The sequence below is a fragment of the Prinia subflava genome, chromosome 8 (genome assembly GCF_021018805.1).
Source record: "Prinia subflava isolate CZ2003 ecotype Zambia chromosome 8, Cam_Psub_1.2, whole genome shotgun sequence".
Classification (NCBI taxonomy): Eukaryota; Metazoa; Chordata; class Aves; order Passeriformes; family Cisticolidae; genus Prinia; species Prinia subflava.
In genome coordinates this window covers 6,283,897-6,307,456 of record NC_086254.1, presented here as the reverse complement: position 1 = coordinate 6,307,456, position 23,560 = coordinate 6,283,897, and the positions used below count along the sequence as shown (strand labels likewise).

Here is a 23,560-nt window from a genome sequence, read left to right as displayed (position 1 = left end):
CTGTCCCTTAGAGCAGGGTGGGTTTGATACAGTGACACCAAAGCCACGATCCTAAAGCACGGACTCTCCTCCCAGGGAGACGTGGTCCTGCAGAGTGACCACGTGATCGAGACACTGACAAAAGCAGCCATTCTGGCCAACAAAATCAACAACATCAACATCAACCAGGGCAGGTGAGTGACACCAGGGCCCTGCTCAGCTCTGCTTCTTCATGTACCCATCTAAATCTACCCCATCCACCTCCACCAGGGCACCAGAGCACATCTGTTACAGCTCTGTGAACACCCAGCTCCTGGGGAGTCCCACACACTCACCAGGGCTGTTCTCACCCTTTGCTCTTCACAGCATAAAGTTCACAGCGGGACAAGGCAAAGAAGGGATCATCGACTTCATCTCGGGCTCAGAGCTGCTCATAGCCAAAGCCAAGAACGGGCATCTAACAGTGGTGAGTGTGGCTGGGGATCACTTACCCTGGATCCAAACCAGAATTCTGCATGGGACATGGGCCAGGGGATGTTCCTGCCACTGGCAGTGCCCTGCTGTCCCAGCCTTTCCCCCAGTTGGAGCAGCCCTCGGGGGCTGCCAAACTCACACTCGGCAAGGGACTGTCCTAGCACTCATTTCCACCTCCCAAGATTCATTTACTCCATAGTAAATCAAGTTTAATATATTTTAAAACTCAAACAAAAATCCTCTGCCCTTCTCAGCTTGTTTGTAGTGATCCTGCAGCTCAGGATCTGCAGATCAGCCCCACAGCTGCTTTATGCACTGTCAGAGCCCAGCTTATTCAGAAATAAACCCAGAACAAATCCAGACTGCACTGACACCCAGCAGAGCTGAGAGCTCCCATTAGGACCAGAGGCTGCCCAGAACAGCCTCAGCAGGTTGAGGAATTAAAACTCCTGCAGCATTTTGAACACACTTTCAAACCTGTCCTTTTCCTGCAGGTTGCTCCTCGGTTGAACTCCCGATGATGAAAAATTCCCTGCTCCAGGACCCTCCCCTCCACAGAACTGGCTGAACATTGCTGCCAGCAAACCCCTCCTTCCTCGCTTTGCTCTTTCTGTTATTACCAAAGACCTGCACTTTCAGAACAACCACAAAATACATCCCTGCTCTCTTGTCTTACTCTCAAAGTCCCAAACAAAGGCCTTCTCCTCTCCTCCTTACCCGACCGAACGTGGGGTCCAGCACAGCCTCCCTGCAACCACAGCTCGGGACCTTCAGCTGAGTTTAAGCCCTGATGGAAATGACCAAAATTTGTGCTTGTCATCACCAAAAAAAAAGCACAATCAGAAGAAAACAAGTAACTCTGCTGCTTTCTCAGCCAAATCACTGAAATGCCAAACTTTGTATTCAGAATGTTTTATGAAGAATTTTGCTCGGAGATGTTTTAATGCTTTGTGTTACAAATATAGTGAAGCCATATTCTGTAAATGAGTAAAACCTGTAAATACTTTATAGCCAAGGATGAGATGCACTACCAGAGATGGAGTTGATGTGGAAACTTTTATGTTTTAGATTTGGAATTTTTGTTGATTTTAGTTTATGGTTACAAGGTATAACCTGAAAAACCCATCGTGTACCTTCTTCACTGATCAGGAGCCAGAGACTTTTATCTTTTTTTGAAGTCAGCTGTCCCATTTCTTGCTCTCTATTTTTATACCACAGGAATTTTTCATATCCACACAAACACAATGTAATACAAACTGCAGAGGTTACCACTGCTCTGGGCTGGCCATGGGATGAACATGAGCTTCCCCCCTGCCTTTCCCTGTCTGGGAGTCCCCACTGCCCCTTCTCCACACTGCGCAGCACCTTCAGGAAAAATGGCTTTTCCTCTTGTTCCTAGCCGTAACTGGAAGTCTGATTCCCACAGTATTTATACCAGTGCCTCAGTGCTGCCTTACCAGGGAGGGCTGGGCACTGCTGCTGCCCCACAGCTCTGGGGACACGGGGGCTGGGTGCTGGCTGCAGCACAGGCTCCTCCTCAGCACCTTCCCTTGAGCCCATCAGCTGCAGGGTGCACAGCTCCACGGGCAGTTCCTGCTGCATGCACAGCCCAGCCCGTGCATCCTGCTCTGCCTGCCTTAGCCCCCCATCCCCCTGCAGCCACAGCCAGCCCTGATTTCCCTCACCCCTGCTCCAGCCTCAGCTCCCTCTCCTCTGGCTCCTGACACGGTGCCCTGGTGCAGCCCTGCAGTGTGGGATTCCCTGCAGGCCGTCCCCCAGATGTGCCCAGTGTGTGCAGGGCACGCTGCAGATGTTGGTGCATAACCTCTGCCAGACTATGCTGAATAAATTTTTACAAAAAAAACCAACTCCCCTTGTCTGTGGTGCAGTTTCCTTACGTGGTTCAGGGGAAGGCTGACCCCAGCCCCAGCCTGGTGCCCATTCCAAGGAGCAGCTTATTCCCAGCACAGGGAAGAACCTGTGTCCCTTTATCTGTGGAACTGCACTGGATGGGAAGTGCTGCAACAGCAGGAGAGAGGAATTCACCACCCATTTCCCAGGGATTTACACAGGGGAAGACTGGATAAAAGGGCTGCTCCCAGCAGCACAACTCACGCTCAGACCAGCTCTTCCTTAGCTCCTGTCTGAAGAACAAGGCTGTTCCTGCTGCTCTCTCCCCCTCCAACTGTTCCTAGTACAAGCAACAAAGGGAAGTTATTCTTCTAAAAGAAATTCATAGTGATGGTTGGCGTTTTTAATTTAGGTTTGTTTTATTTAAGTTTAATGTTAATTCCATGCTGTGTTTCAGTAAGAACAATACAGATTCTGTATCTGTGGCTCCAGTCAGATATCCAGTAGTACAAATTAGCTTCAAGTTACACATACTGAACAAAAGAGGTTGAGCGAGCGAAGGGAGATGGGGAGAGGGGAGGGAGAAAAGAAAAAATATTGAACACGCATGCAGGCTTATCAATGCCACCTTCAATGCTAACCTGCTTGGAGGGAAAGTAAAGAACAGGCAAGAATGAGCAGCCACGGATTGTTGAACTGTTACCAGCACCATGATTTTCAGCAACATTTCAGCAGTTTGGAAACTTTTTTGTTTTTATACAGTAAAACCACTACAATAAATGTCCCAAATGCAACCTCGCAACTTCAAGCTAAACACCCAATTAAGTTGAAACATTGGTATAAAATTCAGTTTAAACAGTTATAAAAAAAAGAAAAATGCCACCACATGAGCACTACCTGGCCAGGACCAATCTCTCCCTACACGGCCTTCAGGTGTCACATCCAGGTCTGATGGCAATGTCACCACAGCTGGCAGAGACAATACAGTAATGCTGAAAGAGCCTTTACGCAGTCCTGTTAGTGTCTTAAAGAACCTAAAAGCTGGCACCAGTAAAATCCACAGAAATTCACTCTTGCCTTTAAGAACTTTTAAACTGTGTAAAAAAAAATAAAAATAAAGAAACCCAACAGGGCAGGAACCTAAATTCTGAGACCCAATGTAAAAGTCAGATTTGGTGGTTCTCAGAGTGACACTGAGGGTTTTTGTGGGGAAGGGGGAGGGTGGTCAGAGATGGGTTCTCTTGTTGGCCTTTGTGTCTCACTGGTTTTCATCTTCCACATCCTGCAACGCTTCTTTATTCTGTTCTTCACCTGTGGAAGTGGGAAGAAGGAAGGAAAACGTCAACCTTCCTAACTGAGAGCTGCAGAACAGTTTAACAAGCACTTAGAGATTAATATTTTCATGCAACACACGCTCACTCTCCCACTCCACACTGCCAGCTCCGAGTGAAGCGTTCCCATGGAAATCAGGCCTTGGAATCACCTGCACCCTCACACACAACTGCAGCCAGGCCATGAGAACACGTGAGGAAAACACACCCAGCCCTGAAAACTGACCCCACACAGGGGAGCAGTCCTGCTGAGCCAGGGCTGGACAGCCCAGAAACCACGGGAACAGCTGTGGATCAACACCCCTGGATCAGGAAATCCCTTCCCCAAACCCTCATCTCTATCTTTTCTACCAAGCCTCAACAGCAAAGTACTTCAGGCAATTTTACACAGTTACAGTGATGGCAAGAGTTACCAAAGGTATGAAAAACACCCCACTGCAAGTCCAATCTGACAAGAAACCCTGGGCTTGAGGTCATTAAAGGAAAATATCTTGTGGAAATTAATGTCTCTGTTGTGCCATGCAGTGGAATGGGGTCTGTCCATGAGACTGCTGCAGGTTGGTTACATTCCAGCTGCCCCAGGAGCTCCATGCACCTTCTGCAGGGCTCTGCCAAAACTGCTGCAACTGGGCAAGTTCCAGGTACCTCAGCTGGTGCCATGACACATGCACAAGTCACTGAATTGATAAGGGAGGCTGAAAAAATGCTTACAACTATCTGTAACCACGTAACACTGGACTCTCTTAAGGGCAATAATCAGAAATTAGTAATTAAAAACTTAATTTGCAATAAAATCCAATCAAATGAGACTGATAACTTCCAGCAGATAACGAGAAAGTTTACTCAGAGCATTCTGAGCAATCCCAGATTCAGGATTACCACCAGGTATAACAAGAAGTAAATTTTAAAACAAGGGGCCTAGGAACACAGGACATTCAAACAATGAAATTTAGAGATAGAATTCCATGTCAGATCATTTAGGAAAGGAAAGCAGAGGCCCTAACCCAGATTAGAAGATCTGAGCATGCTCTAACTAACACATTTCAGCAAATCCTCCTCTACCAGGCCGCTGTGCAGTACTTCCCATGCCCACATATTCCTCTGTCCATCCAGGTCTGCACTCAATTCCCACACAAGTTACTCTGGATCTCAGCCAAGCACATCATCCCTGGCAGGGGGACAGCGCCACAGCAGTGGCAGCAGGGACACAAACGTTTGTCAGCAGCGGGTGACAGAGGCAGGCACTGTTAGTGACAGCAAAACTGACACTGAAAACTCCAGAGAGCCACGACAGAAGACTTACAAAGTAGAGTTTTTAGGAAATGAACAGTTGGACTTTCCTTTAGGAATCTATACAGCAGGAAAGAAGGGGAGAACAGGAATCATATGGAGATGACATTATAAGCATGGAAATAAACTCAACACTTGTCTGGGCCATGGGAAAGCTACAGGGACTGAGATTGGGAGAGCAGCAGCTGGGTCATGCCTGGCTTTACATCCCTACACGGCTGAAATGGAAACAGGGAAAAGCTTAATGCCAAAGCACAAGGCCCTTCCAAGCCTCTCCCACCCCTCGGAAACTGTTAATTGTGTCACTATTGACTTATTGTTCAAAGGCTCTGCTCCTTTGGGAATATGGAGCTCTGAAGCATCAGCTGGAAATGCACTCAGAGTATTGGCAAAGTATGAGGAAACTTAACTTCTACCTGTGTCTAAACATTCTACATAAACACTTCCTTCTTCTGGATCTGAAGAATTCCACTGTGACCTTAGGCAGTCCTACAGTATTTTCAATTCTGTAATCATTTTTCTGGCACCAGTAACCAGGATAATCTGAGTAACTTCAAGAAGGCTCAAAATGTCTATTTTCCATGCTGTAGAGCAAGAAACCTAGATCTCTATTTCTTTTTTCAAAATCTGAAGAGCCTGTAAATAATCCTGTGGAACTTCTACAATATCCAAGATCCATGAAAGACATCAGCTATGGGCAAATCAGGAATTTTTGGAAGACACTGGAAGATACTGGGACTATCCCACATCAATCCAACCTTGTTACTCCACTAAAACGGTTTCCACAGAGCACCAGGGTATTTGGCTCCAATAAAAAAAGTAAAGGTTGTATCTAAATTGTGGGAATTCAAAACACCTTTCTCTTTTCCAATGCCTACCCGTGGCAAGGAAGGCAAATTTAACACCTGCAGCGTTCAGAGAAAAGTCTACAGACCCATCAGGGGTCCATCCTGCACCAGGAGATAATCCCTGAAAAGGGAGGTGCAAGAGCCTTGAACACTGAGGTGTGGAGTAAACCAGGAGCCAAGAGCCCTCACATTTACAGCACTCCCAGTCTCAGCAGCCCAGAGAGCAGAGTGAGAGAAGCTGGGGAGTACCAACACTTCAAAACAAACCATGACCCTACATAAAAAACAGGGAACTGGGAAAGAGTTAAAAGCTTCTGCATTTGCTTTCAAATGGACACACCACCAATGAAGTAACCCAGGAATGCTGAGTGGCTACAAGGAACAGCTTACCAAAAATGTAAGACACTCACATATTTGTGTGAGGTTCAGCAGTGTTGTTTCTAAGCTCTGGGCATTTGTAGGTGCCCAAAATAACAGGATTAATTTATTCCCCTCCAAGTTAAAAGTAAATGAAGTCAGCTCTTTTCAATTGTCTCTCCAAGAGAGAGACCCTAAAATGAGTAGATTTATACTAAGCATTGTATGTGGAAGTTTAAGTGCTGGAAAAGTCCACTCAGTGTGCCAAAACCACTACAAAAATTTGTACTATCCTTTGCTAGTGACCAGAAGCAATCCATGTCCCCTCATGTGGTACTGCCAGGGACATATCTGGCATTTGCTGTGGCAGTGAGAACACGGAGTGACCTGGAACAGAGGAACTAAAGCATTTCCAGTGCTTCCTCCTGCACTGCAGGTTCACATCTGGTTGGAATGACAGCCAGGGATGAGCATGACAAGCAGAAAGAAAGAAAAGATGAAATAAATGAAGTGACTGCTTTTACAGTAATCACAGCTGCTGCTGTGGGGAGGGAAGAACAACCAAGTGTTGCTAATTCCACCCCTCCTTTTGAGCTGAAAGGCTGCTCAAAAGATTCCAATGTCACCACTATCACCTGACTCAGTGCTAAGGCAGGACAGGAGGGTCATTATTAAACCATCAAAGCCTCTCCACGCTGTTCCCTGGTCAGGATGAGCCTCTCCAGCAGGATTCACTTACCATCACCCTGCATGTCTGAAGTCCATAGTGTCAGGTTATCACGTAACAACTGCATGATAAGTGTAGAGTCCTTATAGCTTTCTTCACTCAGTGTATCCAGTTCTGCAATAGCATCATCGAAAGCTGCTTTTGCCAACCTGCAATGACACAACAAAGATTTAACCAACATTGCTGAACACAGTCCAGAAGCACAACTCAACACCAGTCACTTTGTGTGCTTTTCACTCAAGAATACTGGTTTTATTGAACATTTCTACATCTTGATCAAGGGCTGCTAAATCTTAGTGTAACCTGCAGTGACAGAAGATAAATTTTGCTTCAATCACTGCCACTCTGTACACGGTCACAAATCAGTGCCACCACCCTTCCTGCTTGTTCAAGAGACCTTAAATCACCTTGCACTTGGGCACTTTAGAGTTAGCCTGGCAAGCTGCTGAACTGCCATTAGCTCATCAATTCATGGTTATCACTGTTCTGCTTCTCAGACACCATTACTGCCATATAAACACGTGGCTCTGGACTCCAAAGAAAATGGCAATGCTGAGAATCTTCCCAGTGAACTGACATCAAGCAGAGCAAACATCAGCAGGAAGAAAGCAGGAAAAGCAGTCACCTGTGGAGCAACCACTTCTGGTTTGTCTGGTATTCACACAACATCCCCAGGTTCCCACTCTGCCAGCCACCACCTACCTGCAGGCACGATCAGGAGAATTAAGAATTTCATAGTAGAATACAGAGAAGTTGAGCGCAAGTCCTAAGCGGATGGGATGTGTTGGTGGGAGTTCTGTCATTGCAATATCACTAGCAGCTTTGTAAGCCACCAAGCTGTTCTCTGCAGCCTCCTTCCTGTCATTTCCTGTGGCAAACTCAGCCAGATACCTATGGTAGTCCCCCTTCCTGAGAACACAAACAGCAGGAAGTCAGTAATCCTTGTTTGCCCACCAGCCATTAAATTAACAGTCGAAATTAAAATGTGTTTAGATATTCACACACCAAGCACTCTGTCACTCAGTTACCATCTACAAACACTGCACCAGGAGCTGAGGCAATTTTAAACCATCACTGCAGGACACACCTTTTATTCTTCTCTTTACAGGTGTTCAGCTCATGCAAAATAAAAATCCCAAGCAGGAATGTGATTTCTACATCAGCAACTCAATTAAAATTGTTGTTTTTTACATTTAAGAACTACACAACAGTGCATTTTAAGTTCTCACTACAGCTACTTATTTCCTGTCTCTATTTCTGGCCTTTCCTCTCAAGAAGGTACTTACATTTTGTAATAGAAAACCTTGGACTCGCCAGTGTTAGCTGCTGGAATGAGGTGTTTGTCCAGTACATCCAGAATGTCACAACAGATTAACTTCAGTTCAGTCTCAACCTAGTGAAAAAAAAAAATACAACAAAAAATTAGAAGAGGGGGTGAGGTGAGCACTTGAGACTAAAAGCTGTTTCAGAAGTACCCAAATATCAAACAGGTAACATCATGAAATTCCAAAGAGGGGTAGGACAGAAAAAAAATAAATAAAATTCAGCTGCTCCGCAGGTGCATTAAGCAAAACAGTTCTGCACAATTAGCTGACACACAAGAGGCAGGGACTGATGAATGATGAAATGTGGAACTGAACAGTGGAACTGTAAATTCCTCAGATGACATCTTGCTAGACCATTGCACTGAGTTTGTCTCAGGATGTAATTCCTTTACTGCAAGGCTTGCACAGCTCAATTCCTCCCAGTTTTGATCCTGGAAGGTTGCCCTACAAGTGGCAACAGCAAAGGGGACAATTTGAAGGTGATTAACACAAATCAGCTGAACTCCATGATACCCCAGAATTAAATGGCATGTTCACAAAAGTTTCTAGTGAGTCCTTGGAGGAAAAGCTCTAAAAATAGAGCCTGAAGACAAAAATCATGGAGTGTCAGAACAGGATCAAGATGTGCCACACAAACAAAGGTCAGGTACAAGATGCAAACAAGCTCCAGAAGCAGGTGAAAAACAAAGTGCAGCAATTCAGCGAAAAAGCAGAAATCATCATCAACACTGACAGTGAGGTCTGTGACCAAAAATACAGTATATAAAGCCTTGTTTAAAAACAGATACTGGATTTGAATAGTCTGAACTGAAAACAGTCACATAAACCTTCATTTTTTTCCAGTTCCAAAACATTAAGCAAGGTCTATGAGGTCAGGGTTTACCACAGAGAGTTTTACACCTGCAAGCAAAGAATCTGAGCACACCCAGAAAAGCTGAAACCTTCCTCTGAACATCAACATTGCCCAAACCAGACTGGCTCTGAGCCTCCAGGGTCATTCCAGTAGGAGTGGTTGGTTTAATGCACACAGTCACCCATCCATTGCTGCTTTTTCAGGATTTCACAGGAACTTTCACAGCTACAGCTGAAGAGAACTCTGGCTCAAACTGATTTCATATAAAGGAGAGATTTCAAGCAAAGGCATTAAAGAAACTACCAGGAACTGCAAGCCTTGGATCACAGGAGCAGCCACACTCAGTCCTGCATCCCCTCCTATCCTCCCACCCAAGCATTTGCTTTCCTTCTTTCTTTAAGCATTTTCCTTGCCATGTAATCCTTTTATCACCACACAGCTCCCAAACTATCCGGGTTTGTAACCACAGCAGTTATACCCAAAAGCTGTTAAAATTACAGATCCAAAATAAACAATAAACTGGCACATACACACACATACTGACTTGTACAAAGTAACAGATTTGCAAAAGTTCCTTTGGAGAAATTAACTGAAAGCAAAATTAATGTACAAATGTCAGAATGCCCTGACATTCACAGAAGAATAAGATGCTGTACTTAATTATGTGACAAATGCTTAAGAAAGGTGCTGAAATATGGTCACTTGAGAAGAATCTACTTCATATATTCTTGGGCTACAAAAGCTATAAAACCTTTGGCCAGCAGTCAGTTCCTGCAAACTTCTTTCCTCTTGATCCTCTTTTTCAATGACTTCTTTTGCAGAGAGATCTTCAACAAAACTGCAAAGAATTAAATCAGTTTCTAATCCTCTTTAGTTAAATAACCATACATGTACAAACTTCTATTTCATCTCAGACAGACCTTTTCCAGCTTTGCTTAAAGGATCAGTCACAGTTACCAGAGATCAGCTGCTGTCCGGGGCAATGGAAATGTCCTGAGCAAGCTTAGTTTAAAAAGATTTCATATAAATCAAGGTGATTAAAACAAACAAACAGTGCTCCCCCCTCCCCAACAAAACTAAAAGCTCTTGTAGAAAAAGGATCTGTTCCAGACAGAGCAGCTCAGTGAGCAGTTTCCAAGAAGGGGGGATGGAGGAGACCCTGGCAGCTGCCCCAAAATACAGCCCAGGCTGGAAGTCCGAGCACTGGAAACAAACATTCCATGTGCCACATCTCCAGAGCAGCAAGGGGAAGGTCAGCTCCTGTGCTATGGTGTAGGGATGGATTTGGTTTGACTGCAAGGGAGGGAACTGCACTGTGTGCATCACTTCAGCCTCGGTGCGCTCTCATCAGAGATGCAGCCAGATGAGAAATTCAGGGGCTTTTGTGTCTCCAAATGGCCACAGGAGCCAGGAGAGCAGCCTGTCTACAAAGGAAGCAACTAAGTGGCATTTTCCCTCGTGGCTATGGATGTGTTTGGCTCCATTCAGCTGAAGTGGTTTGGGAAGAGGCACAGTCTGGTGTCTTTCATCTCTCACTGCTCACACTTCTGACAAAGCCAGCCCAGCCCTGTCCCATCAACACCACCCTCCCTCACGTTCTGCCCCCAGTCATGCTGGCCAGTAGCTCAAAAACACTCCCAACATGAGCCAGGAGCTGAATTATAGTAAATACGGACATACAGCAAACCCAACAAAGAACTACTGTCAAGAAACTACTACAGGAACTTCCCACTCCTACTGGAGCAGCACTCCACAGCTGAGCAAGGTCACAGCTGCTCCTGGTGGTAGGTGGGAGATGTCTTCTAGGGATGCTGGTTCTCTCCAACTCTCCAGTGCTTTAAACTTGGCCTTGCTGGCCCCCAGACATGGTTTGGGAGCTGGGAGAGGAGGTTTGTTTGTTTGGGGTTTTTTTCCCTTCCTTCAGAATCTTTCAAGTCTGAGAAAGGTTTTCCCAACACAGAACTTACTCTGTGAAATGCTACAACAGGCAGAATTTGTTGACAAGGGAATCATGACCAGAATCCTGCTGGACGCTGTTCCTTCAGGGAAGCACTGAGCACAACAGGGCAGGAGTGCCACTGCTCAGCAGTGACAGAGAGCAGGAGCATCCAAACCTTTGCCGTGTTCCCCAGGCCCTCCTGCCAGACCCACTCACACCCTCGGAGCAGATACCAACCCTTATTAACTCTCCCAGCAGCTACTGACAGGGCCTGGCTTTCAGCTACAGAGGATGCTCAGGAGCCTCCTGTAAAGCTCCCAGTGGAGCTGGGCAGACACAGCCACCCCTCCTCCAGTATGGAAGCAATGTCAGTGCCCAGTGCACTGCCCCCTCCCAGGATTGAACAGCTGAACACCCTGCTGGTGTGACACTGACTTCATGTGGCCTCTCCATCTCTTCAGACACCTTCAAGCACTACTAACTTGTACTTCCTGTGCCCCAGCCCATCCTCAATGGCACATGTCCTTTACAAAGAGAGATGCAGAATAAAGGCTATTTCTAGAGTCCTTTCAAAACCAGGAAAAAAGTCTTTTAATCATTAAAAGATCTTTGGCAGAAGATGATAACCTCCCACAAAACCCTGTGCAAAAGAACCTGGAAGCACACAATGTTAAACAAATTTAATCACTGGATAGCTTTTGTCATGTTTTCTATGTTCTGTTAGGAGACTGTAGACATCCATCAAGAAGAGGTTATTTGGGACTGCATGTAACTGGCAGAGTCTCATCCCATCAGCATGCCAGCATAAAATTAGAAACTCACAACTTTAACAATTCCATGGAGCAACAGAAACCCTGTGAGTCAACAGAAAGCAGTCCAGAGCCATTCCTGGGAGAAGATTTCCAAGCCAGTATCATTTCCATTGCTGGTATATGAATCAGTGCCAGGTGATAGAACAGACTCCACTGTGTCTCTGGAAGTGAAGATGTGAACCATGTGGAGGCACTTGTCCTCAAATAATGGAGATGAAGCCTCTGCAGAGATGTGTGGGATTTAAATAGCATGGGAGCACTCCATGCTAAACCATCATTTAGGGCAGGGGGAACAACAACTCACTAAGAGCTGGAGGTTTCATTAGCCCTTACCAAGTGAAAGTCAGAGCTTGCTGCAAGTTCTCCATTTTAGGTAAAGCTGCACACACTAAGTCAGCATGAAGTTATGTGGATCAATTTTCCCCTCTCTCTCTCCAGCAAGGCCCTGTAGGTTGCTACACACGCAAGTTTCACAGCTGGGATGACCATGACATCCGCAGGAATGCAGAGGGACAGAAGACAAGGAGCTAAGAACACCACTGAAGAACCTCCCCCAGGGACATTTCAAGTGTGTTTTGAGCTCTCTAGGACAGAGAGCTGGAATCACAGAAAGTGACACTCTATGATCCAAACTTTTATAGGAAGTGGAAGCTTAACAGCCAAACACCTTCTTTGAAAGGGTTAATTAATAAAAGAAGTTGCTTGGGGTCAATCAGCTTGGAGGGGAAGGAATGAGGCCTTCCTGTGCAGGTGCAGCCTCACACCTGAGTAAGCAGGGAAGCACCAGTGCAGTTCAAATGCCTGGCAGAGCTGTTGATGCACAGAGGGAAAAGCCCTCCCTCCCCTGAGCCTGATGCCCTCCTGAGTGTTTACACAGAAAAACCACAGCTCTCCCCTTCAGCAGGAGATTTATTCTCCAGATAAGGAACAAGCTGCAGCCCTCCAAGGCTGTCCCCCTGTTCCAGGTCAGCCCAGCACAGGCAACCTAGAACACCAAGGCAGTTCGTGGAAGGGGACCAGAACTAGATGACATTCTGCTGTAAGAACAGCTCCATCTTACCATTTGCCGATATTCCCGAATCATTTTTAATTTGTCTTCTCCACCTTTGTTTTCTTCTTTCTGTTCAATGCTGCTGATTATTCTCCAGGAAGCTCTCCTGGCTCCAATCACGTTTTTATATGCAACAGAAAGCAGGTTTCTTTCTTCCACTGTCAACTCCACATCCATTCCAGCCACCTTCTTCATTGATTCAACCATTTCTAGGAGGAAAAGGTCAGGCAATTATTCTCACACCTGAAGCACCTTTCAAACCATTCAGTACAAACTGTACATTAATGAGAGCTTAGGAAATTGGGCTCCCTCCTCCTTCAATCCAGCTGCTCCTCACTTTTACCCTGGAGTGTTCCAAACAAATCAATCAGCACATACACAAAGCAAGTATCTGATGTTCATCTGGTATTTTACAAGGGTTCCAAAGACTCTTTAAAGGTAGTTTAGCTTTCGGTTTGGGTTTTTGTTTGTTTGCTTTTCTGAACACACAGACAAAAAGGATGTAGCAGCAAGAACATTCCTCCACAGTGGATAGCAGTTATCAGCACAAGCCCACAGGAGTGTGCGTTCTCCAGAGAGCTTTGGAGAAGGCAGAGAACAGTAAGAAAAGATGAGCAAATGTGATCTGGCTCTTGGCACAGTCAGGATAAAACTGAGGAATTACAGAATGATTTGTCAACTGGAACACAGTGTAATGTGGTAATTAACAAAACTATAAAATCCAGACTTGAATACACGTAGAGACGTATGAGAACTGTTACTAGGAAAGTGAGTCAAAGCTGCAACATGAACATCGAAAAGAAAAATTTGGTGCTCGCAGTGGCAACAAAAAAGTCATCCTGAGTGTACATACAGCAACCATATGTACCCATGCCAAGCAGCCACTTACACTGAAAAGCAACACACAAAACATGAATGTATATTTGTATTTTAAGCCTGCTGGAAAGTCTTTCTGAACCTGAGGTTAAAACAACCATTACCAAAACCAGCTTTCCTACACTCCAGCGGAAGCAAAGACTGAACTACTTAAGGAAGGTTTTGTAACTCTTTCATTACCTAACCACACTGGGACTGTTCACGACACATTAGAAGAACGGTGTTAAATATACAAATGAAGCTTAACTATCTTTTTCCCCCCCTCAGATGTCAAAATCACAACCTAAACAGGCATAAGCTACTTCAGCAATGGAGGCTGCAGTCTCCCTGGCAAGGAACACTGTTATCAGTCTCCAACAGGTCTCCATATGTGGAGGACAAAATTTTATGATGGCTCTATTTTTATCAGCAGATTTTGCTTCTCCAAATCACAGAAACGAACAAAAAATCCACCAAGGGTTTGATAAAACTTGCTGAAAACACCACCCTGCAATTGCAAACTGGTGAGCTGCTTTTGCTGAAGAATCTGAGAGCTGCCCCAGAACACTCCATGTTCACAGAATTAACATAAACATAATTAAGTAATTTAAGCCCGCTAAGTTACAGGTGCTATAATAAAGCTACAATTTGCTAATTAAATAATGTAAATAATGTGATTTATTTCCTGAAGGATGACCTTATCATCTCATTAATATAAAGAAACTACTTAAAAGCTATTAATTTTATAAATTATGCAAATTAAGCCATCTCATATTTTTAAGTTTATTAAAACAATAGAGCTACACTCAAGACAAGATGCCTGACAGTTCTTGTGGACAAAATGACAACCAGGAGTTGAGCCTTGCAGTCTCCATGACCTGGGTATCTTTGTCAAAAAACTCAAGCAAAAAATGCACGTCTTGTTTTTAAGCCTAATATTTGACTGCCATCAGAGAAGCAACCCACAGGTTACAGAAGATGCTGCTTTTTTTTTTTTAAACAGTTAATATTCACTATTGCTCTATCCACTGGCATTAAATACACAGCACATCACTCATACTCCTGGATGTATGTAACATTTTTAAAGAAAACTTGACTCTTAATGAAGACAACAGAAATCTATTCACACTTATCTCACATAACAATGATATACATGGAATAATTAGTCCAGAAGTGTGGAGGTTGAGGAACATGAACAGCAACAGCTTCCAAGATCTGCCCTGTATCAGGAAATTGCAACAACTGGAGAAAAAGGGGCACATTTTATCAGCTGTTCTACAGCTTTCCTTCACAATCTCTTCCCTAGAAGCACAATTGTCTAGTGTGAAAATTTAAAATAAAAAACTATACACAGGACTTGCTGTTCCCTATAAATGAGTAGCTGTTTTCAGTGTACATTCAAACACATCACTACCAATTTAATCAATTGCTTGGCTTCTGCTGGATTTTATCAATTACCAGTCTGAAGATCTACAAGCCCTTGAAGCAGAGGTTTCAAGGCCTTTGTGCTCTGGAGGATAAACCCGGTTTAGCCGAACAATAGCTGGTCCAAAGCCAAACCCAAACCCTGCCCTACAAGGAGCTCCTCTGTCAGTTTTAGCCCTGTTACATCTCTTCAGTCTGCTGGCAAAGGAGGTCACGAACAACCCCCCTGCAGAACCACAAGCACAGAAACAAGGGAGCCAAAGGAAAGCAGGCACCTGCTCACCACCCCTCCCAGCAGTAACAGCCCCTGTCACCCCAACATTTTCATCACTGAGTTGTTAGTGAGTTAAATAGATCGCCTGAGAAGTGGCAGCCACTGGGAACAGGGTGCTGGGAGATGGGGGAGCACCTCAGGTTCTCATATTCGTTCTGAGGCACAGAACACTCAGCTTCCCCACCCCTCACGGTGGGTACACAACCTCCCAACACCCTGACAACAGGAACTGAAAGGTCTCCTCTACAAAATCTTAATCCTGTTACTAGGTAACCACACAACCACAAACTAGGAACCCACCCATAAACAACCGTCTTACCCAAAGAGAAAGCATTTATCAGTCTACCCACAAAGCTGCTGGACAAACAGGTTTCTAGTTCAGTAAAGAGCCCAATTTTACTTACAAATACAAAAGTCTGGGCTGCTACTTCAACAAGACAAAATATTATGCACATACCTTGGTCTTCCACAGTAAAGCCATAATCCAGCCCTAAAAATTTAAGCCTGATGAAAATTCTTAAGAACACACACAGTAAATAAAGCAGGGGACAACATATCTGTATCTGCCCCAACAGAAAAGAAAAATAAAGCCATCTATACCTGCCAACAAAACAAATATTTTTTATTTTAAGTGCAGTTTTACCTGTCTGGAAGTTTCCACAAGGAGGTGGAAAGCTCAGCCAGAGACCATTCAAGACAAAATACAAGTCTGAGATTACACTTCATTAAGAAGGATTATTGCAGGAATGACAACTCATTGCCTACAAAATCCAGAGATGCTCACACTGTATTATGGAAAAAGGAGTGTTATGCAGATTCAGAGAGATGGAGGCTGTATTTAAGTGGTTAAGTTCCAGCCTCTCAGGTGATTGTGCCTGTCATCTTATTGTGCTACTGTCAGATCATGCCACCATCAGAGCAGGAAATCCCAAAAATGTAAATTGTGGAAGGCGAGGGGAATATTCTGGAGAAGGACATGCTCACCCTAGATTTAGATCCTTCCCCAAGCACCTGCTGTTGGTTAAGAAATACCACAGCACACAGACACTGTCTGATCAGGTTTGTACATTCTTATTGAAAAGCTAAGACTCCAAACAGCTGCCTAAGATACTACAGATCTGTGATGATGCCCAGGCCATTTTTTAGGTTCCTATATTCTACTCCTATGATTAAAATGCTGGCTTCCCATTGCAAACCCTGCTGAGTCACCTCCAGCCACCAGGAGGGACACACAGGCACAGCCTGGAAAGCACAAAGGGCTGGGACAGAGGTGGACACCTACAAAAGGCTTGGTGGAACAGCAAGGTGCCGGGATTGGGGTTGGGGTTTACAGCTGAAGATGAAGAATAAGCCTTACTCTAAGCTAAAAAGTCACAGGGAAGTTTACAAGCGTTGAGGAAGGACACGTTTGATAACCATCCTTAGGGGCCAAGCCACAGAACAAAGGGCACAGCTGTTAAGGACTCATACCAGGTCACAAAATAATGACTCCCTCTTGACCAGAGACAAATGAGAATCTGAATATTTGTTGCTTCTTAAACTCTAGAAATCCAAAAAACCCAGAGGAACTGCAATATCCCCACGTAAGGAAATAAGGCTATGGGTGATGTACAGCAAATTTAGTGGGAAGACTGAAAACCTTCCCAATATAGGACACAAAAGAAGAAACAGCAGACCCTACCAAGAGAATAGCCAGTATCTGGCAGCTCTATCAAAATCTGTGTTTGTAACAGAAACCACTTGGCCTAAACAAAGGCTGGTGCACTAAAGAAAACTTGGTAGGGGAAACCTACAGTGTCTGTAACTTCTAGTTCAGTGCCTCAGCCTCACTGCCCAGGATGCTGCAGCGTCAGATTTTTTTTTTGTTCACAACTAGGGCACTCCTTGTGAATTTAAACAATACACAGGACCTACCTCAACCTTACTGCTGGAGTAACTCCCCCTTGCCTCCACACACATGCATAAACTGTAAGAATTTCAACGTTACCACAGGAAAAAACAAGAGCTAGAAAATCTCTTAGTGGTGTGCCTCCCTTCCAAAAGAGGAACTACTTAAGACAGAAAGCTTCTTAAAATAAGAACAGAAAAAGAACTTGTTGAGTAAAGGTGGGATCAGGATGATGCAATGGTCATCATACTCAAATCAAAATGAACCTTAAGAGAACCCAGAAAGTAGAATTCTAACATATTATGTAATGAAGAGTAGCAAAAGCAGGCTGAACTCTCCATTTAGTAGCAGCAGAACATCAGCAAACGGAAGTTATGTTTAAAGTTTAATCTTTTTAATTGACCTTATCTAAGGGCAGTAAAGCAAACCAAGATCTTCAAGCTTCTAAGCTGCTGCCCAGTACCTCCTTCAGCATTTCAGGAACTAAAAGCTGGAAATGAGCATCCTGTGAGCTGTGAGGAGATAGAGGACACAGCAGAAAAAAGAAGTCTTCCCTTTGTCCACCACAGATGATCACACATCAGAAACAGTATTCAAAGACTCAGTACAAGTGTTAAGTCTTTTACTTGTTCATTCTTGCAATGAACAAAAGATGATCAGGAACAAGTCACAAGAACTTGAAGTGTCTGACCCTAAACTGTTGTGTGTAACCTCTCAGTCAGGGCTTTAACAGCAGCAAAGTGCTTTACACTGTTCATTTGAGAAAGGTTCCAGCAGACACTCAAGGGGACCTACAAAACCATGAACCTGTAACTCGCTAGGGGTCAAGTTAATGGGAATTATATTATAAAAAACCCTGGAATGAGTGGGTATACCCATAAACATCATATTGTAGAGCATGGCCTTCCATCATGCCTCACAAATCTACTGGAATGCTTTGAACAAGTGAAGCACATGGACAGGGAAGACATAATTGCAATAGTCTACCTGGATTTCCCAAAGGCATTTGACAAGGTCCCTCACCCAAGGTTCTTTAAGGACTCAACTGCCATGGGATAGGAAGGAAAGTCCTCACATGGATAAACACTTGGCTGAAAGACAGGAAACAGGGTATGAATATGAGACTCGAGTGTTGGGAACAGAGAAAGCCCACCAGTGGAATCACAAGGATCTGTGCTGGGAAGCTAAGGGAGGCTAACATTTCTGAGAAACAGAAGCAAATAGGTACTAACTTAGTAGCAGCAAACTCCTAGGAACAAACATGAGAAGAACTGAAGAAGCAGGGGCAGTGTATTTTCTTCAGTAAGAAATAAATGTAGCTGTGCAGGTTAATGCCCACAGACTGCATTTCCCACAGCTACAGACCTCCACGTAGCATCAGTGGGTACCACCCTACTCCCTACACTGATGAGCTCCAAATTGAACCAAGTGGAAGTTCAGCTACAGCTTCCATCCACTGGGAACTCCTCTGAACACAGGGTGACACTGCCTGCATGAGGTTTCTCTGTTCTCTTAGGGAATGCTGTGCTCCAGGCAGGACTCCAGTGATGGCTGAACCCATCCCTATCGATTCCCTCGACACCCTCTGACCTCTCAACTGCCTCATTCGGGTCACCACCTCAGACAACTACACACTGGGAAAAAATTAATCTTGCTTCTAATTTAGAGAAATGGACTGTTCTACGGGTCAGACCAGAACTGAAGCACAAATGAGCAGCATTCCATACTTACCACACTGTACAAGTTCTATACAAAGGAGCATAAAAGAACCTAACAGGTGGATTTCCCAGTTAGGACAACCAACAGGCAAAGGAGGAAAAAAAAAACTGAAATAATATCCAACCTGCACAGTGGCTTGATGCTGATTTTATGGACAAAGCAGAGGGTTCTACTGCTACTTCTTGTGCAAGGTTTGCAACAGCTGGTGCAGTCAAAACCCTTCCAAACCTGACTGCATGACTCTGCAATTAACAGTCCTGTGCCTTTACACACTTAGAGAAATACAGGTTAGGGCCAAGTTGTCCAACAGTGGGATTTTCTGCATAAGCAATTGTATGGTCTACCACAAGCCCTTCTTGCAACACTAACGTTTTAAATCTTTCCTGTAATCTCTTCAAGCTGTGGACATTTACTTTTCTAAATCAAGAGGATTTCTCCACTTTTTTAAACAAACATTTCAGTTTGAAAGCAAACATCTCAAGCCTCAGCCTCATCAGAAATCTCTCCTCTTGACTGAGATTGCTACTGAGCAATCCTCAAATGCTGGACACTAGTTCAGCTTCTGGGCTCCTTGCAGAGGACCTCACCATACAATTGTAAAATTCTGTCTCCTTTGCTCCTGGTACCTCAGGAAATTCAACAAGGCCATTACAGACAAAGGCCATCTCTCACACAACTCCTCATTATCACAAGCCAATTTATGTCCCAGTATCTACAACTCCCACTTAAAATAAATGTACAGTCTTACTCCTTTAGCACTGTCTTGCTCGTATTTTAACTCTTGGATTCCTACAATTTTTAGGAACATGCTGAGATTTTTCTGCCTTTTAGCTCAGACAGCAGTCACACCCCACATCACTACACCAGTAAGATCTTTAACAGACAGGGTAAGTGGTAACCATTAATGGGGAGAGGAACCCAAAAAACTGAAGTGTGCTTGACATCTGCTTGAAAGAGACCAATCCTCTGCAAACCAAAATTAATATGCAACTGGAAATCTAATTTGTGATTTATTGATTGCTCATTAGGCTCTAAGCTAAAGACCTGTTACTAGGAGACAGCTCTTCCTAAAAAGGGTTCAAATCTTGAACTGAACCCACTGCTGCACACGTCCCTGCCTTTGTGATAAAGACATTTCCCTGACAAACAATTTCTAAAGACAAAGGGAGCCAGCTGTGAGTCTGCTGTGCTGGAGGCAGGAGATCTGTCATGGGTGACCTGGGTGTTTCCCTTACCTGTACCATGACCTATTCTCTGGTTTTGAGGGGGAAACCCCACCTATTTCACCTCACCCAAGTAATGTACGTCAAGGCTTGGAGTACAAAGCAGCTGCTGGAAGGATCTGCCCAGAGTCTGCCTTGAGCCATAGTGTGTTTCCCACCTGAAACAAAGATGTGCCCAGCTTCCACAAAGAAGAGGAATTGGTTTCAATATTTAGCAGCAGTCTACAGGAATCCTCTACATCCTCTTGATATAAAGAGGTCCAGAGTATCACTTACTCCAATTGTTTTCCAAAAAAGGAATCCATTTAGCTCTATATTATTCTACCAATAAGGAATAGCAGTGAGTGAGATTTCTCACCAAGCTTCCTGTACTGCCAGTAAGCTTCCTGGCATTTTGTGATTTGCCATAACATGCCTAAGCAGCTCTGTGAAGATAGTCAGACACCCAAATCTCTTAATACATCTCTGGAGATCAGGGTTTAAGTGCTACTTACACTGCAAAAGTATCTAGAAAGTTGTCCTCTTAATCTGGGCCACCATTCTGAGGACAGCACAGACACAGGACTAGATTCCCAACCCTTCACAAATGCAGCTCCCAAGACTTCAGAAATTCCCTAAGTGGGTCAGGTAAGTAACACCAAAGAAGCCACAGTTGGATGCCCACCATAAGTGCTGCTATAAATGCCATGAGCCATACATAAATAGCAACCCACCACTCTTCCAGTCTCCGGGAGAAAGATGGGAGAGAAATTTACACTTATCCTAATGTTAAATACAAAAAAATTGTCAAAGTTATATTCGAATTACCCAAGGGACTTGTATTCCAATGTATCTGTGGCCAGTACTTACCATCATCCCATTTTATGTGAGCTAATTAATAACTGTGGCCTTGTAATTGTGCACCTCAAAGACCAAACTGAGGAGCAAAATTAGGAGTAGCTTACTCTTTCCTCTTATTGCTTCTCAAATCACTTTGTTCACAGAATTATTCAGTAGTCCCAGCTATGATCTTGGCAGAATTGCATTATTTCACATAAACAAGAACAAATTATGCCAATCATTTTTAATTGTTTCAGCTGAACAAGAACACAGAATTAAATGATAAAACAGTATCTACAGTACATTTTCTTCCAGGCCATGGACACAAGAGAAGCGAAGACACATTTAGAGAAGCTGGAAGAATTAGACAGTGCATCTTAAATTATGTTCGCCCAACTTGATTCCTAAAAACTCTGAAGTCCAAACCCCACAGCACTGATTTAAACAAGATAATTTTAAGTTCAGTGCTTCCTCCTAAATTTTAACAAGCCTCATGCCCATTCAGACGCAATACAGCACAACAATTCTTCTCCATTTTGCTCTGGGCAGCTTGTTTAGCCAACATTCATGGTACTGGGAGAACTGAAAGTCCACCCAGGGAAATGCTGCACCGAGGCAATAATTCCTCCCAATCAATTTTTATTAGTTGACAGGAAGTTTGCATTGCAGATCTGTGCCATGGGGTAGAGTCCTGTTACCATCTAATGAAATGATTTAGTGCTGACTTCAGAAAAGCCCAGAAACACAGTCATGCTTTAAGAGCTCCCAAGGATGATGATTCCTCCAGGATGTTGGGTTTCCACTCAAACCAAAACCAACACTTTCAGTGGCACTGACTCATCCACACCAAGTGGAGAACCCTTTGCTCCCCAGCAGAAGTTGCACACTTACTGTGGAACACGGATATGTCCCCCTGCCCAAGGAATTATGGTAGCCAATACCTGGTTTCTAGGGGGTATATCCTTTCTTCAAGTCCTTCAGTTATTGGGGAGACTGACTGACTGCTTTCCTTTAGTGGCACTATTAATTCTAAACTATTTTCCCATCAGAACTCTAATTGAATGGAATCTTATTTAGACCTTCTTTTTGTTTTAGTTTCTCTTTTCCTCCCCAAAACGTGTACTTTTCAGATGTTCTGCAATGGTGCCATGAGATGTTTTTTAAGCACAACTCAGTAAAAATTTGTCGTTTGGTGAGAACTTGGGTTGTGTTGTCTATAAAATTTATGAACAGAAAGTATCTGAATTGTCTTCTTTCCTCTCTGAATGAAGTATTACTGCATTCACACATTTTACATACATATATTTATTTCACTTCAAATGAGTAATCACAGCTCTCGGGGCAAAGTAACAGTCTCAGAAGAGTCGAGAAAATTAAAGGCCCTTTCTATTATATGCAGGGGAACCATGTTTAAAAGGAACAGTTGAAAGACAGACATTTTTGGGGCAAGAGACACCACCCAGGGTTGCCAGTTCCTCCCCTCTACCATTTTCCCCCAGATATTAAATCATCAGGGATATTAAATGATCAGGGATAGCACAGAGACTTAAAGGGGGAAAAGGATGAAAAGAAAACGCTGGGAAAGTAAAACTACCTGTAATAATTTCAACCACATAATGAAAGCATATGCGTTTTCTTTAGGCAGTGAATCATGTACTCGCTCCCTGCAGGGTGAGAACTCGCTCTCTCTGGGTTTGCCAGGGGCAGCAGGATCTCCAGCCGGGGGTAGAGGCAGAGAAAGAAGCGCAGCCCCGTCCCCGGGGACCCCCCCCCATGAGCAGGGCCGGCGAGGGGCCGAGCCCCCCCTGAGGAGAGCCGGGCATGGGCGTTGTCTGCGGCGAGCCGCCCTCGCCCCGCACCGGCCGGCCGGGGGAGCGCGGGGCCGGGGCCGGCCGGAGCTCGCGGCGCCGTGAGGGGCAGCGGGGTCGCTTTGTGGGGAGGCGGGGGCGGCTCCCGTACGCCCCCCCCGCCCTCAGGACTCGCCCTTCGCGGCCGCCATTTTATTCCCGGCTCCTGCCGCCACCGCCCCCCGCCCCGGGCCCCGCCCCGGCCCGAGACACCCCCTCGCCCGGGCCCCCCATCCCCGCTTCCAGCGGCCCCTCAGGGCGCTCCCCGTCGCCATTTTGTGTGCGCCCCCTCCTCCGCCCCTGCCCCCCTCCCCCGCCCAGCCGCCATTTTGTGGCCGCTCCCTCCCTCCCTCCCTCTCCCCTTGGCCGTGCACGGCCTCCCGAGCCCGCGCGCTCACCATCGTAGCGCTCAGCCTGCTCAGCCAACTTGGCCTGATAGACGAGGTCCTCCCGATCGTCCATGTCCTACGGGCGGGGCGGCGGCGGGGACTGCGCGGGGCGGATGGCAGCCGATGGGTCCGGGGGGCTCCGCAGCTACCAGCTCGCTGCTCTCCGGGCAAATATGGCGGCAGCGCCTCCTCCCGCTGCATCCGGGCACTCCCGCGGGCGCGCGCATGCGCCCCGCCGCCTCCCATGGCAACGGCGGCTCCCTGGCAACGGGCGGGGGGCGGGG

At 45.2% G+C, this 23,560-nt stretch overlaps 2 protein-coding genes across 4 annotated transcripts in view; one reads left to right on the top strand and one right to left on the bottom strand.

Annotated features, from left to right (window-relative positions):
* The window catches only part of MYO1C (myosin IC), a 52,315-nt gene extending 48,872 nt beyond the window's left edge, over positions 1-3,443 (top strand). For all 3 annotated transcript variants that reach the window (XM_063402574.1, XM_063402573.1, XM_063402572.1), the window contains exons 30-32: positions 76-173; positions 346-445; positions 948-3,443. In XM_063402574.1, coding sequence (XP_063258644.1) covers positions 76-173; positions 346-445; positions 948-974 — 225 coding nt within the window. In that variant the 3' untranslated portion in view covers positions 975-3,443. The remainder of the gene's footprint in view (positions 1-75; positions 174-345; positions 446-947) is intronic.
* Positions 2,699-23,486, bottom strand: YWHAE (tyrosine 3-monooxygenase/tryptophan 5-monooxygenase activation protein epsilon). The gene is made up of 6 exons (XM_063402579.1): positions 23,286-23,486; positions 12,847-13,046; positions 8,144-8,250; positions 7,560-7,766; positions 6,870-7,006; positions 2,699-3,615 (listed from the first exon to the last, which is right to left on the bottom strand). The coding sequence occupies exons 1-6, from the start codon at positions 23,347-23,349 to the stop codon at positions 3,563-3,565; spliced, it is 768 nt and encodes a 255-aa protein (XP_063258649.1). The 5' UTR covers positions 23,350-23,486; the 3' UTR covers positions 2,699-3,562.
* Positions 23,487-23,560: the final 74 nt, after the last annotated feature.

What these genes read in the sequence shown, in the direction of transcription:
- YWHAE (XM_063402579.1), bottom strand. Translation starts at nt 23,349, where the DNA reads ATGGACGATCGGGAGGACCTCGTCTATCAGGCCAAGTTGGCTGAGCAG. An exon ending in AAGGTTTTCTATTACAAAAT is followed by an intron (nt 7,767 to 8,143) that starts GTAAGTACCTTC and finishes TTGTGTTCTCAG; the next exon opens with GAAGGGGGACTACCATAGGT. An exon ending in TCTCCTGATCGTGCCTGCAG is followed by an intron (nt 7,007 to 7,559) that starts GTAGGTGGTGGC and finishes GTGTCATTGCAG; the next exon opens with GTTGGCAAAAGCAGCTTTCG.